A 14,976-nucleotide genomic window follows, 5' to 3' on the forward strand; every position below is an offset into this window, starting at 1 on the left:
CCCTCTGCCCCTTCCCCACTCGTGCTCTGTCTCAAAAATAAATAGACATTAAAAAAATTTTTTTAAAGTAGCTTCCTGGCTAGAGGGCTCAAGCCAGTCACGGCAATGGGTCCCCCTTTCTCAGACCTGGTCGAAAAACAGGAATGCATCCAAAACCAAGGTAGTATTTTGTGAATGCCAGTTTGTTCACAGGAGCCATGGATCACCAAGGGCATCGGGAAATGAGTACTAGAGATCTCAGATCTTACAGAAAAGTACATCCGAACAATTATTTTATTAACCAACCTCACTGATAAACCTTGCAGGGCACATTCCAAGTGCACTGAAATTGAAGGCTTCTATTTTAATGAAGCTCACATACAATGCGATCATTAAAAAAGCCTATCAAATGAATTACAACAGTAGTATGGGCTGGCCGTTAAAATGGTGGGCATTGGAATCAACTGTGTGGATTTAAATCTCAGCGCTGCCACTTAGGACCTATTAACCTTCTGCTTCGGTCTCCCTGTCTGCGAAAGGGGAATAATTCAGAGTATCTACCTCTTAGAGTAGTAATGAGGGTTAAATGAATGTACAGCTGTGATGCACTGAGAACAGTACCTGGCATAAAGTCAGCTTCCGAAAGTCCCAGTATTGGGGCTAGTCTTATTGGACTGTCTGTATTAGTACCTGTACACCCAGAAGAGAAGGGAATGCTGTCGAAACCTCAACCGTAACTATTCTTTCTTTTTTTTTTTTTTTTTTTTTTTTTTTTTATTGAGTAAGAATCAACCGAATTTCTAAAAGAAACATCATGACTTAATTAGGATTAAAGCACTATCTCTGCTTAGGATTTTCCGTAGCATGGCATGTATCTTAGAGGTGCTCTCCAGACTGTGCTCTGTTCCATAGTTCACAAAACTATTTCACACTCAGTGTCTTGCAGGGGCCAAGGGCAGGCTGCCCCAAAATGTGCCACTTTGCTATAATGATTATTTTAAACAATTCACTTAAGAAACAACGGTACAAGGACACTCAGCCCCTCCTCTGTCCCCCAGAAAGTAGGAAACACATCTCCCATGTGAAAAATACCCTCCCTCCCTGTACTAAGAAGTAAAAGACCTCCTCACTCAAAAAGAAGGCTTTTATATAAATGCTTTACATAGACTTTACAAAGGCATGAATTATTTCCTATTTTAGCTAAAAATCTCTTAAGGAAAAAAAAAATCAACCTGTATTCCTTCTCTGTCCCTCAGAGTTAAGACTCTTACCGTGTCTTCAAAATGTAAACACGGCCTAAGATAGCCTGAGACCGAAGAAAAAAGCAGGGGCAACTTTTTAAAATATAAGCTGCTTTGGGGGCACCTGGGTGGTTCATAGGTTGAGTGTCTGACTTCGGCTCAGGTCATGAACTCATGGTTCATGAGTTTGAGCCCTGCATCTGGTGAGTTCGAACCTCACATCTGGCTCTCCACTGACAGCTCAGAACCTGGAGCCTACTTCAGATTCTGTGTCTTCCTCTCTCTGTCTGCCCCTCCCCTTCTTGTGTGTTCTCTCTCTCAAAAATAAACATTAATAAAATAATAATAAATAAAATATAAACTGCTTCTCAAAAATAAACAATAAAATAATAATAAATAAAATATAAACTGCTTCCATAAAAAATAAAAATAAAATAAATTCTAAATAAAATTAAATTTAACTAAAAATTTAAATTTAAAAGCTTAAATAAAATAAAACTTAAACATTTAAATAAAATAAAATCTGCTAAAAAGAATATTATGCTCAGGCTCTAGCAACTCTAGTAAGAGACCAGTATGTCCCAAAGAGCCCACCATAGGAGGGGCACCTGGGTGGCTCAGTTGGTTAAGCATCTGGGTCTTGATTTCGGCCCATGACCAGCCATGATCTCGTGGTACATAAGTTCGAGCCCCACGTCAGGGTCTGTGCTGACAGTGCAGAGCCTGGTTGGGATTCTCTCTGTCTCCCTCTCTCTCTACCCCTCCCCTGCTTGCTCACTCTCTAAGATAAACTTAAATTTTAAAAAAATCTTTAAAAAAGCCCACTTTAGAAAAAACTTGGATACCTTCTCTATGCCTCTATGATACAAATTTTCTATCCTCATCCGCTTTAGGACCTAAGACCCATTCTTTAACATACAAACTTTAGAGGTGCTGGGTAGCTCAGTCAAACATCTTAACTCTTGATTTCAGCTTAGGTCATGATCTCACAGCTCATGAGATCTCACAGTCAAGCGCTGGTCAAGTGCTGTATCAGCTACGGCACTGTCAACGCAGAGCCTGCCTGGGATTCTCTCTCTTCTACCCCTCCCCCCTTAGCACACGCTCTCTCTCAAAATAAATAAACTTTAAAAAATAAATAAAATACAGGGGCGCCTGGGTGGCTCAGTCGGTTAATCGTCCGACTTTGGCTCTGGTCATGATCTCGCAGTTTGTGAGTTTGAGCCCCGTGTCAGGCTCTGTCCTGGCACCTCGGAGCCTGGAGCCTGCTTCAGATTCTGTGTCTCCCTCTTTCTCTGCCCCTCCCCTGCCTGCACTCTCTCTCTCTCTTTCTCAAAAATAAATAAACATTAAAAAAATGTGTTAGGGGCACCTGGGTGGCTCAGTCGGTCAAGCGTCCAACTTCGGTTCAGGTCATGATCTCACAGTCCGTGAGTTCGAGCCCTGCGTCGAGCCCCGCGTCGGGCTCTGTGCTGACAGCTCAGAGCCTGGAGCCTGCTTCGGATTCTGTGTCTCCCTCTCTCTCTGCCCCTCCCCTCCTCACACTCTGTCTCTCTCTGTCTCAAAAATAAATAAAAACATTAAAAAAATTAAAAATAAATAAAAATTTTAAAAAATGTTTTAAATAATAAAAGAAACAACTTTCAAGGAAAGTAAAATGTATGTTTTTGGTAAGAAAAAGTATGAAGAATGGAAATACATTTTTGGGGGGCAAAAAAATTTTTTATCCTAAAGTGAGGCTAATCATTTAAAGAGGGAAAACTTACGACAAAAATCTGAATATTAAAAAAAAAAAAAAAAAAAGGTTGTAGAAAGTTTAGGGAAAAGGAACCTTTGAAAACAAATTTTATATGTGGTCAGTAGTGGCTAAGATTAAAATAAACTTATCTAACAATGAGTTTTAAGGGGCACCTGGGTGGTTCAGTTGGTTGAGTGTCCTCTGATCAGGTCATGATCTCGTTGTTTGTGAGTTCGAGCCCCAAATCGGGTTCACTGCTGTCAGTCTGTCAGCCCAGAGCCTGCTTCAGATCCTCTGTCCCCTGTCTCTCTACCCCTCTCCCACTTGCGCTCTCCCTCCAAATAAATACATATTTAAAAAAAAAAAGTTTTAATATCAAAAGTATACTGGTGCAAAATTAGAATTTTTCTCTTTCAAAAGGTAGAAGTTTTCAGAAACAAGTGTTGAGGATGTGGAGAAAAAGGAAGTCTTCTGCACTGTTGGCGGGAATGCAATGCAAAGTGGTACAGGCACGCACTGTGGAAAATAGTATGGAGGTTCCTTAAAAAATTAAAAATAGAATTACTATATGATGCAGTAATTCCACTACTGAGTATTTACCTAAAGAATACAAACACACTAATTTGAAAAGATATATGTACTTTTATGTTTACTGCATTATTTACAATAGCTAAATTATGGAAGCAACCCAGTGCCCATCAATAGGTTAAAGGAGACACACACACACACACACACACACACACACACACACACACACACACAATGGAATATCACTCAGCCATAAAAAAAAAAAAAGAAATCTTGCCATTTGCAACAACCTGGGGGGAATCTAGACAGTATGATGTTAAGTGAAATAAGCCAGAGCCAAATACCATACGATTTCACTCATATGTGGAATTTAAGAAACAAAAGAGAGAGAGAGAGACAGAGAGAGAGAGAGACAGAAAAGACAAACCAAAACACAGACTCTTAACTACGGAAAACAAACCGATGGTAACCAGAGGGGAGGTGGGTGGAGGGATGGGTAAAATAGATGAAGGGGATTAAGTGCACACTTATCTTGATGAGCACTCAGTAATATATGGAACCACTGAATCACTATATTGTACACCTGAAACTAACATAACACTCTATTAACTACACTGGAATTGACATGAAATGAAATAAAATGAAAGGAAGAAGTTTTCTTAGGTTATTGGTTTGCTTTTTATAAGAAATTGTAAAGAGTTTTTTACCTTTCATGTAATCTGCCTAGAAAAACAAAGATTCAATGCTTTGTCTTCATCAGATCTTTGATTATTCAAAAAAACTGAGTCTTCTTAATACTAAAAAAGCTAAGTTTTGCTTACAACTATGTAACCCTTTGTATTTGTCTTTAAAATTTTTTATTGCCTGGGTGGCTCAGTCAGTTAAGCGTCTGACTCTTGATTTCGGCTCAGGCCATGATCTCATGGTTCGTGAGATCGAGCCCTGTGTCGGGCACTTCAAGGACAGTGAGGCCTGTGTGGACTGCAGGGAGCCTGCTTGGGATTCTCTCTCTCCCTGTCTCTCTGCCCTTCCCCTGCTTGTGCTCTCTCTCAAAAATAAATAAATAAACATTAAAAAAAATTTTATTGTCACTTTAGCTAAATTGATATTGTTTCATCATGATCTGTGATCTTATTTAATCAAATGTTTTGATATTTTTTGACAAACTTCCCAACATCAAATTCTAAAATCAAGTCTACAACTTAACTGAAATGTTCCAGAGGGTCCATGGAACATTTCAAAATATTTGGTCTCCTTTTATAAAAAGGAGCTATTACATTAATTAGGTTTATTTGTTGTGTTAAATTACATGAGAAGCATTGTCAAGTAAGTGATACTAAACCCTCTTAAATTACATTTGTATAGATATATATTACTAAGATATGTGTTCTAGAAATTATATGAAACTCCTAGAAATCTGATATGTACTGGTATAGAACTATCTTGAAGTGTTAGATGTCACAGAAATAAGTTTCCTTGTCAGTTGCACTGTAATGAACTTCAAGGGGTTCATGACAGGTCCCCCCAAAATGTACCCCTTTGGCATGTGGATTATTTTGAGCTGAAGGCACTTGAGACCCTGTGGGCTCAAGGGAAACTTCTGCCCCTTCCTTAACTACGTAGAATCCAAATTGAGGTTCTTTCCCAGAATAAGGGTGATTAGCAAAGATACATTTTATCTGAATGACCCTTATCTGAATGACCCATCTGTACCGTAGGGCAAACGTCAAATTACCAAACATCTGTTCTTACCACACTGTAAAAGTACATTCCTTTCCTCTGAAGCCCCAGACCCCTATCCCTTCTCCTTAGTTCAGAATGACATATATACCTCATCTTGCTTGCCTTTGGAATTTCCATGTCTACGTGGATCCCCATTATCAAATTTGATTTTTTTCCTGTTAATCTGTCTCATGTCAATTTGATTCTAGAAGGACCTTTGAGTGGACAGGAATTCTTGCTCCCTGACAAACTCTAAGCAGATCTGTAACCATGGCCATTTTTAATTCTTTTAGCATTTACAGACAGTTAATACTTTACTTGGATGCTTCTCCAAAAGCTTCCTGCAAATGCGTTTCATCTTGAGAGATTCATAAAAAGGAATTTTGACAAATGCAGGGTTCTGATAATTTTAAGATCATAAAACTGAACTGGGTAAGAATGTCTGGAACTAAAGGAAAAACTGAATTTAAGCAGATCAAGAATAACATAAACGAACTGAGGAGGATAATTGTAAGTTTAATGACATTTTTGTTTGAAATACTGACTTTTAATGTTTTGTTTTTCCAGATTTAAGAAAAGTTTTTCTCTTAAGCTATGATTCACAACAATTTATCTTTTTCTCCCTGTCTGATCCCTCTAGAATTCAAAAACTCTCATTGAATTCTTATGTTTTTTTGACAACATATTTATTTGGGTAAGTTCAATGAGAGTTTGTTCTCCTTGCACAGGACATGGTTAGAAACACTGGTTATTTCCCCCGTTCATGCTCTGTCTCTGTCTCAAAAATAAATAAACATTAAAAAAAAAAAAAAAAAAAAAAAAAAGAAACACTGGTTGTATTACCAAGGCTTTGACTGGAATGTCACATTTGGGAGACAGGCATAAATTCAGATATGGCTAGAGAGTTTTAAGGCACTAATGGTGATCATATGGAGCCAGTAAAGCCTTTTGGAAGAAGAGCCTAATACCTTGCTTGCAGGGCTCCCAGCATGAGCCTCTCACCAGGTGAGTAAAGGAGGTCACTTCCTGGCGGGTGCAAGAACCTCAGGGTATTTGGGGGACCTCAAGAAGAGAGCAATGAACTTTAACCTATAGGTATTACAGGTGAAGTCTGATGGCAAGTATTTGGCTTGGCTTCTGGCCTCAAGAGGCTGTTTAAAGTTCAACAGCAGATTTAAGTGTTTTTCTTCTTAATGTTTATTTTTAAGAGGGGGCGGGGGGGGGGGGGGGGGGGAAGGGAGACACAGAATCCGAAGCAGGCGCCAGGCTTCAAGCTGTCAGAACACAGCCCAGGGTGTGGCTCAAACTCATGAACCGTGGGATCATGACCTGAGCCCAAGTTGGATGCTCAACTGACTGAGCCACCCAGCTGCCCCTGGATTTAAAAGAGCCTGTATGATTAATCACTATTTTTGCTGTACTTATGTAAATCATCAGGCCAAGTTTATCCAAACTAGATTCATTTGGCAAAGAAATTAGTCTTAATTTGGCTATCTCTAGTAAAATGAAGGTGATTATGGGAAAAAAAAAACAAAAACGTTTCAGTAACACACCTCTGTGGATATTAGATTCAAATACAATTCATTATAAACTGGACTAGATCCTGATTTCCTTTTAGTTTCTTCCAATGCTTGGCTACAATTCTCCAAACTATTATTTTTGATATTTTCTATCTGTTTGACTTGAAATCATTTGATAACTAAGACCACCCTTTTCCCCGAAGCCCTGCAAACTGAGTATGAACAACTTGATGAGCACTTCAGAAAAAGCACAACAGCTCATACATAAACGATCTTCGTGCCTGGTGCTCTATGGGCCACGCGAAATGATCACCAGAGACACTCAAGTTACAAACCAAGAAACTCCACCAGATTGCCACTGCCTGCCCTCACTTTATGTAAAGATGCTTTCGGCGTGACAACTAGAAACCCTCTGGACTGGCTACATTCAGGACTCAGAAACTGGTTTTACAACTTGATCCAATCACTGGTCATTATTTTTCTTTTAATTTCCAGAGAGAGGCCTTATTTATTACCTGGATAATTGAACCACAGGCCTAACTGTGAGAACACACTTGTATCGCCGCCTCCCAAAGTGAGTTTAACTAAAACGACCTATCCTCAGAACTAAGACACTGGTTCAAGCAGACGGGACAATTTATCAGCTCAAGTTTTAAAGCAAGAAAACATCCAGGGAAGTTTCAGAAAAGGGAACCGTAGAGGCCAAGGGTAGGCCACCCCAAAATGTGCCACTTTGGCATACAAATTAAATAAAAATTACTTAAGAAACAGCGGTTCAGAGACTCCTCTGTCACCCAGAAAGCCGGAAACACATCTTCCATGTGCAAAATAGCCTCCCTGTACTAAGGAAGTAAAAGGACATCCTTGTCGCCAGAGATAGGGACTTCAAAACAGAGAAAGCTTCAGAAACGAACCTGGTTACTTTTTTTCTAACCCTACCAACTCAGCCTAAATTCTGTTTAGGATTCCCTCCTAACTGAAGTTTCCAAACACCTGCTTTCTTTATCCTGTCAATTCCTCATAAATGTATTGTCTCTGTGTCTCAAAAGAAGAAAAAAATCCCTGTCTTGGTCATTTCTTCAGGTCTCAATACCAGCCACTGTGCACACATCCTTGATTTTTTTGTTTTTTTGATTTTTCCTCCTGTGAACCTGTTTTGTGTAAATTTAATTCTTTGGCTGGCTGAAAGACCTTGAAGGTAGAGGAAGAATTGTTCCTTCCCTACAATCTCAATGAGGTAGGCAGGACGATGATAAAAGATAAATACAATTTCTGTGTCTCCATAAGCGTTTCATGGGGTATTTGAAACCACAGCCAAGGGGTTGGCTTCCCTGGCCACAAATGCCAACCCAAAGTTCATCTTATAAAATTCCTGGTGGGGGGTGGCGGTGGGGGATGGGGAGATGGGGGAGTGCTGAGTGGCTCAGTCGGTTAACCTCCAACTTGGGACTTGAGCTCAGGTCATGATCTCAGTTTGTGGGTTCGAGCCCTGAGTTGGGGCTTTGCGTTGGCAGCCTGGAGCCTTGCAGCCTTTTTCAGATTCTTTGTTTCTCTCTCTCTCTCTGCCCCTCCTCTGCTTGTGCTCTCTTTATCTCAAAAATCAACATTAAAAAAAAAAAAAAATCCTGGCGGGGACACCTGGCTGGCTCAGGTGTAGCGGTGGAGCGTGGGGCTCTTGATCCTGGGGGGTGTGAGTTCGAACCCCATGGTGGGTGTAGTGATTACTTGAAAAAAAAAAAAAAAGAGGGCTGGGGGACTGGTCCACCACGGTGAGGGCCTCGAAGGTTGCCCGGAGGAGGCTCCGCCGGAGTCCCGCAGAGTGCCAGAGAGGGGCCGGAGAGCGGCTCCAGAAACGAACTCGGTCCCTCCTCCGGGGCCGAACCACACGGGACCAGCTCGGGTTGCGGCACCGGGAAGGAGTGAAGGCCGCGGGCTCCTGACTCACCTGAAGAGTCGGTCCCGGCCCTGGGTCTGGTTGGTGAAGCGGGTGAAGGCATCCATGACGCCCAGCCGAGGCCACGTGCCACCCGCGGCGCAGTCTCGAGTCCTCCAAGGTGTCGCCGGGTCCCCCGCGGGACAGATTGAGTCTCCCCGCCCCCGTGGGGGCGGACGCGCCTTCCGACCAGGGACTTCGCGGACTTCCGGTGGCGGCCGGAAGTGGCGGTTACTAAGGCGACGCCAAGCTGCCGGCGCAGGTGAGCGGAAGCTCGGCCTTTGGGCTGGGGTTCAGCGGTTCCCCGCGTGTCCCCAGACGCCCTTTGATATCTAGGGTCTCCTAGAGGGGGGCTTTGCGGGACGGGGGGCCGTCTCCCCAACCACCGGCGTTCCCGGAGACCCTGGGAACTCAGGAAAAACCCATGTGGCATCCTGAATGCAGATTCCCTTCAGGTTTTGCTTGGGGTCTTTGGGGCCGCATCATTTCCCACCTCTGTGCCTCGGTTTCCCTTGAGGAACAGCAGCTCCAGGTCTGGGGAAGGAAATGGTTAGAGCAGAGATAAGCCAGTTTGTGGCATGTGTTTCTAGCACGGAGAGCTGGGTAAAGTGAGAGAATTGTCTGCTAGGTTTATTGAGTACTGTAAGAAGATTGCTACTTGAGGAAGTCCTAGAAGGGCTAACATGAACACAGTGGAGGCAGAAGTTAATTATGATGAAACTGCACCACTGAATGGCAGTTTTCTGGGGCCTGAAGATGTGAAATCCCACCCCTTCCATAGCAGTAATTTTATAATGTACCCCTGTAATCAAAAAGTAAGGTGAGCTATTTTTGTAATCTTTATTCCCTTTGTCAGGCCTGCCCTTAACATTTGCAGGCCCCGGGGTAGGACTACAAATAGAGACCCACATACCATATGTTAATTAATTAATTAATTAATATTAAAGATTTTATTTTTTTAAATTTATTTATTTAGAGAGTGGGGGAGGGGCAGAGAGAGAGAATCCCAAGTGGGCTCTGTGCTGTCAGTGCAGAGCCTGATATGGGATTTGATTTCACAAACAGTGAGATCATGGCCTGAGCTGAAATCAAGAACCTAATGCTCAACCAACTGGGCCATCCAGGTGCCCCAAAGATTTTTTTTTAACTAATCTCTGCACCCAAAGTGGGGCTCAGACCCATGATCCCAAGATCAAGCCTCCTGTGCTCCACTGACTGAGCCAGCCAGGCGCCCCACACATTCCATACATTTAAATATTTAAAAGTTTTAAGTCAAGGTAACCCAATTGTCACATTAGATATGTTCTGTTCTTCTACCTTCTACCAGTTTCACATTCAGAAGTCTTGGTCTCCAGCAATAGCACTATTAGGAATTTATCCAAAGGATACAGGAGTACTGATTCATAGGAGCACAGGTACCCCAATGTTTATAGCAGCACTCTCAACAATAGCCAAATTATGGAAAGAGCCCAAATGTCCCTCAACTGATGAATGGATAAAGAAGATGTGGTGTGTATATATACACAATGGGATACTACTTGGCAATGAGAAAGAATGAAATCTTGCCATTTGCAACAACGTGGATGGAACTGGAGGGTAATTCTGCTAAGTGAAATAAGCCAGAGAAAGACAGATATCATATGTTTTCACTCATATGGAATTCGGGAAACTTAACAGAAGACCACGGGGGAAAGGAAGGGGAAAAATAGTTTCAAACAGAGAGGGAGGGAGGCAAACCATAAGAGACTCTTAAATACAGAGAAAAAACTGAGGGTTGATGGGGGGGCAGGGTAGGTGGGAATATGGGTGATGGGCACTGAGGAGGGCATTGGTTGGGATGAGCACTGGGTGTTGTATGTAAGCGATGAATCATGGGACTCTACTCCCAAAGCCAAGAGCACACTGTATACACTGTATGTGAGCTAACGTGACAATGAATTATATTTTTAAAAAAAGGAATTCTTGGGCTGCTTGGAATACCTGGAAACACAGCTGGAATATGGTACTGTGGGGAGAGCTGGCCCCCTGGTCCTTTCCCACACCCCTTCTCTTCTCATTCCTGGCTGCCATTCACATCACTGAGAGGGGCCTTACATGCAATGTGTGGATATTCCAAGCCACATCCAAGTTTGCCCCTGCCCCTGCCCCTGCCCCTGCAAATAGCCATGCCTTGGCCATCTTTCACGTCTAGGGGTGCACACATTAGCATCTGGGCCTGCCCTCAAGAGAAAGCTGGGAAAGAAGTTTGTGCAGTCCTTGGCATCATCTGGGCAGTAAATTTCAGGGGTATAGGTACCTGAACACGGTCTAGACTCCAGAAGGGTGCATCTAGGCTCTGGGTGGGTATAATCTCTTGGCCCCACAAATTACTTATACTTTTCAGAGGGAAGTGCTTGGGAGAGAGACAGAAGTATCCTCTAAATTTATGTCCCAGGGTAGGGCAATACTGCAGGCAAATTTATTGAATGTTAGCCATGTCCCAACCACTGTGCTAAGCTCTCAGCCTAAGGTAAAAGGTTAATGGGGGATGCGAGTAAATAGTAAACACAACACAATGATACGTTAGATGATAAAGCACAGGGTGCTTCTAAACACAGATTTATATAGTCTGTTCTCCATACCTATAACTCTGCTTTTTCACAATATCAAATTGAATCATGTAGTATGTAGCTTTTTCTATCTGATTTTTTTCACTTCGCATAATCAGTAGTTTATAACTTTTTATTGTTAACTAGTATTCCATTGTATGGACCTACAATAGTTCATTAACTCTTCACGCACTGAAGTACGTGTTGTTTCTAGCTTGGGGCAATTATAAATAAAGGTGCTATAAATATAGCACAGTACAGATTTTCATATGAAATGTTAAGTTTTTCTTGTGTAATATGTAGGAATGGAATTCCTGAATCATAGGACGAGTATATGTTCAACTTTGTGAGAAACTGCCAGACTATTTTCCAAAGTGGCTGTGCTATTTTGTATGCCCACTAAATATGGGATGTGACTGTCTGGGAGTTTATCTGTTTGCCTATTGATAAACATTTGTTGTTTCCAGTTTGGGGCTCCTACTAATAAAGCCATGATGAGCATTCATGTAGAAGCCTATGTGTGGATGTGTTTTCAGTTCCCTTATATCATACTGAGGAGTGGGATGACTGGCTATAGTGGTAGGTAGTATGTTTAACTTTTTTTTTTTTAATTTTTTTTTTTTACGTTTATTTATTTTTGGGACAGAGAGAGACAGAGCATGAACGGGAGAGGGGCAGAGAGAGAGGGAGACACAGAATCGGAAGCAGGCTCCAGGCTCTGAGCCGTCAGCCCAGAGCCCGACGCGGGGCTCGAACTCACGGACCCGAGATCGTGACCTGAGCCGAAGTCGGACGCTTAACCGACTGAGCCACCCAGGCGCCCCATATGTTTAACTTTTTAAGAAGTTACTAAACTGTTTTCCAAACTGATTGTACCATTTTACCTTCCCAACGGTAGTTGGAGGGATTCCAGGTCCTCCACATCCTTGACAACACTTGGTGTGATCTTTTTACCTTTAGGCATCCTAATACACATGTATTGTGCTTGTAATTTCCATTTCACTAACTAATGACATGGAACATCTCTTCGTGTGCCCATGTCCGTCGGTTATATCTTCTTTGGTTAAGTGCGCAAACCTTTGGCCCATTTGAAAGAATTGAGTCATTTCTTATTACTGAGTTTTAAGAATGTGCAAAATATTCTGGACACAAGTAATTTATCATATATATGACCTGCAACCGTTTTCTCCCAGACTGTGGACTATCTTTTATTCTCTAAATGGTGGTTTTTGAAAAACATACACTTATTTCTGAAAGGTTTAAGTTACCCATTTCTTCTTTTATGGATTGTGCTTCAATGTCATATCTAAGAAATCTTTGTCTAACTGAAGATTGCAAAGGTTTTCTCCTATGTTTTCTTCCAGAAGCTACATGGTTTAAAATTTTACATTTTGGTCTATGATCTACTTTGAGTGAATTTTTGTATATGCTGCAAGGTATAGATCAGAGTTCATTTTCTTTTCCATGTGGATATTGAATTGCTGCAGCATTATTTATTGGAAAAAAAAACTATCCTTTTCCCACTGAATTAGCTTTGCGTCTTTGTCAAAAATAAGCTGTCTGTTCATATGTGAGTCTAATTCTGGACTTTTTATTTGGTTTCACTGATCTATTTGTGTAGCTTGATGTCAATACCACACTGTCTTGATTACTGTAGTTTTATAATAGTCTTGAACTAGGTAGTGTTGGTCCTCCAATTCTGTCCTTTTTTTTCTAAGTTATTTTGGCTATTCTAGGTACTTTGCATATCCATATGAATTATAAAATGAGCTTCTTAATTTCTTAAAAAAAAAAAAAAGGCCAGCTGGGACTCTCATAGGGATTGTGTTGAATTTTAGATTTGGGAAGAATTGACATCTTAACAAAATTGAGTCTTCTAACCCACAAAGTATCTCAACCCATTTACTTAGGTCTCCTTTAATTTCTCTCAGCAATATTTTACAGCTTTAGGTGTACAGTTTATACAACTTTTGCCAGGTTTATCCCTATATAATACTTTTGATACTATTATAGTATTTTTTAATTTCAATTTTTGATTTTTGTTGCCAGTATATAGAAGTACAGTAGGTTTTTGTATATTGAACTTATATCCTGCAACCTTGCCAACATCATTTGTTAGTTTTAGTAGATTTTTTGGTAGATTTCATCAGATTTCCTATGTAGATAATCATATTGAATAGGAATAAAGACAGCTTTACATCTTCCTTTCCAATATGGGTAAAACAGCTTCAGCGCCCCCCCAAACCCCCCTCATGCTATCCTTTTTTTAAATAATATTCTTCCTCCACCCATAACTCCTGGCAACTACTGCTCTGTCCCCCATTACTCATTTTGTCTTTTCTAGAATGCCATATAAATAGAATCGCTGCACATAAATTTTGAGACTGGTTTCTTTCACTGAGCATAATGTCTTTGAGATTCACCCATATTTTTGCGTATGTCAGTAGTTTTTTACTTTTTATTACCAAGGAGTATTCCATTATGTGGATACACCACTGTTGATTTCTCCACTTACCCGGCGAAGGCTATTTGGATGGTTTTTTTATTTTTGGCAATTGTAAGTAGAGCCACTATAAACATTTGTGTACAGGCTTGTGTGTGAGTGTAAGTATTCATACTCCTGGAGTAGATACCCAGGAGCGCACTTGCTGGGTCATAGAGTAAAATATATGTTTGACTTCATAAGAAACTGCCAAATCCTTTTCCAGGGTGGTATCATTTTGTATTCCTGCCCACTTACTCTGCATCTTTATTAGTATTGTCAATACTTTTTTTTTTATTTTAGCCATTCTAATAAGTATGTGTAGTGATCCATAAGTTATTAAGAAGCGTGTTATTTTTGAGGTTTTGCATCTTTCTAAATCTCTGTTATTGACTTCTAAAATAATTCTGAGTGGTCAGAAAACATAGTTTGTATGACTTGAGTACTTTTAAATTTATTAAGACTTGGCTTACAGGGGCGCCTGGGTGGCGCAGTCGGTTAAGCGTCCGACTTCAGCCAGGTCACGATCTCGCGGTCCGTGAGTTCGAGCCCCGCGTCGGGCTCTGGGCTGATGGCTCGGAGCCTGGAGCCTGTTTCCGATTCTGTGTCTCCCTCTCTCTCTGCCCCTCCCCCGTTCATGCTCTGTCTCTCTCTGTCCCAAAAATAAATAAAAAATGTTAAAAAAAAAAAAAAAAAAAGACTTAGCTTACAGACCCGGATGTGATGTGTCTTGGTAAATGTTTCATACGTACTTAAAAAAGAAGCTGAACACTGCTGTCGTTGGCTAGAGTCTTCTAGAACACTGCTTCACTGCTCTCTCACTGGTGCTTTCCTTCAGGAAATCTGCTGCTCTCCTGTATTTTGTTCCTTTATTCACGTCTTTTTTTTTTTTCCCCTCTGGCTGCTTTTCAAAATTTGTCTTTATCGCATCTTTAGTTTTGATCACGATGTGCCTTGGTATAGATTTCTTCATGTTTCATTTCCTTAGGACTTGTTTTTCTTCTTGGATCTGTGAGTTTATAGTTTTTATCATATTTAGACATATTTTGTCTATTTCTACAGATTTTTTTTGTTTCTTCCCTCCTTTGGGGATTTCAGTCGTACATATTAGGGAACTTCAGGTAACTCCCACACCTCACTTCATTTTTTCTGGTTGTTTCTATTGCTGTATATTCAAATTCACTAATCTTCTAATTTATTTTTCTCTGAAAGTTTGTGATTAATCAAACGTGTTCTTCATTTCAG

General features: G+C 41.0%; 2 protein-coding genes across 2 annotated transcripts in view; one reads left to right on the forward strand and one right to left on the reverse strand.

Moving 5' to 3' along the window:
* PEX11A (peroxisomal biogenesis factor 11 alpha) overlaps positions 1-8,869 on the reverse strand; it is a 14,420-nt gene extending 5,551 nt beyond the window's left edge. Inside the window, exon 1 of the mRNA XM_049614277.1 lies at positions 8,674-8,869. Within this exon, the coding sequence (XP_049470234.1) occupies positions 8,674-8,729 (56 nt within the window). The 5' untranslated portion in view covers positions 8,730-8,869. The remainder of the gene's footprint in view (positions 1-8,673) is intronic.
* Positions 8,870-8,879: 10 nt separating this feature from the next.
* The window catches only part of WDR93 (WD repeat domain 93), a 49,798-nt gene continuing 43,701 nt past the window's right edge, over positions 8,880-14,976 (forward strand). Inside the window, exon 1 of the mRNA XM_049614279.1 lies at positions 8,880-8,923. The gene's annotated coding sequence lies outside the window, so the exon portion shown is untranslated. The remainder of the gene's footprint in view (positions 8,924-14,976) is intronic.

This window comes from Panthera uncia, assembly GCF_023721935.1.
Source record: "Panthera uncia isolate 11264 chromosome B3 unlocalized genomic scaffold, Puncia_PCG_1.0 HiC_scaffold_2, whole genome shotgun sequence".
Taxonomy (NCBI): Eukaryota; Metazoa; Chordata; class Mammalia; order Carnivora; family Felidae; genus Panthera; species Panthera uncia.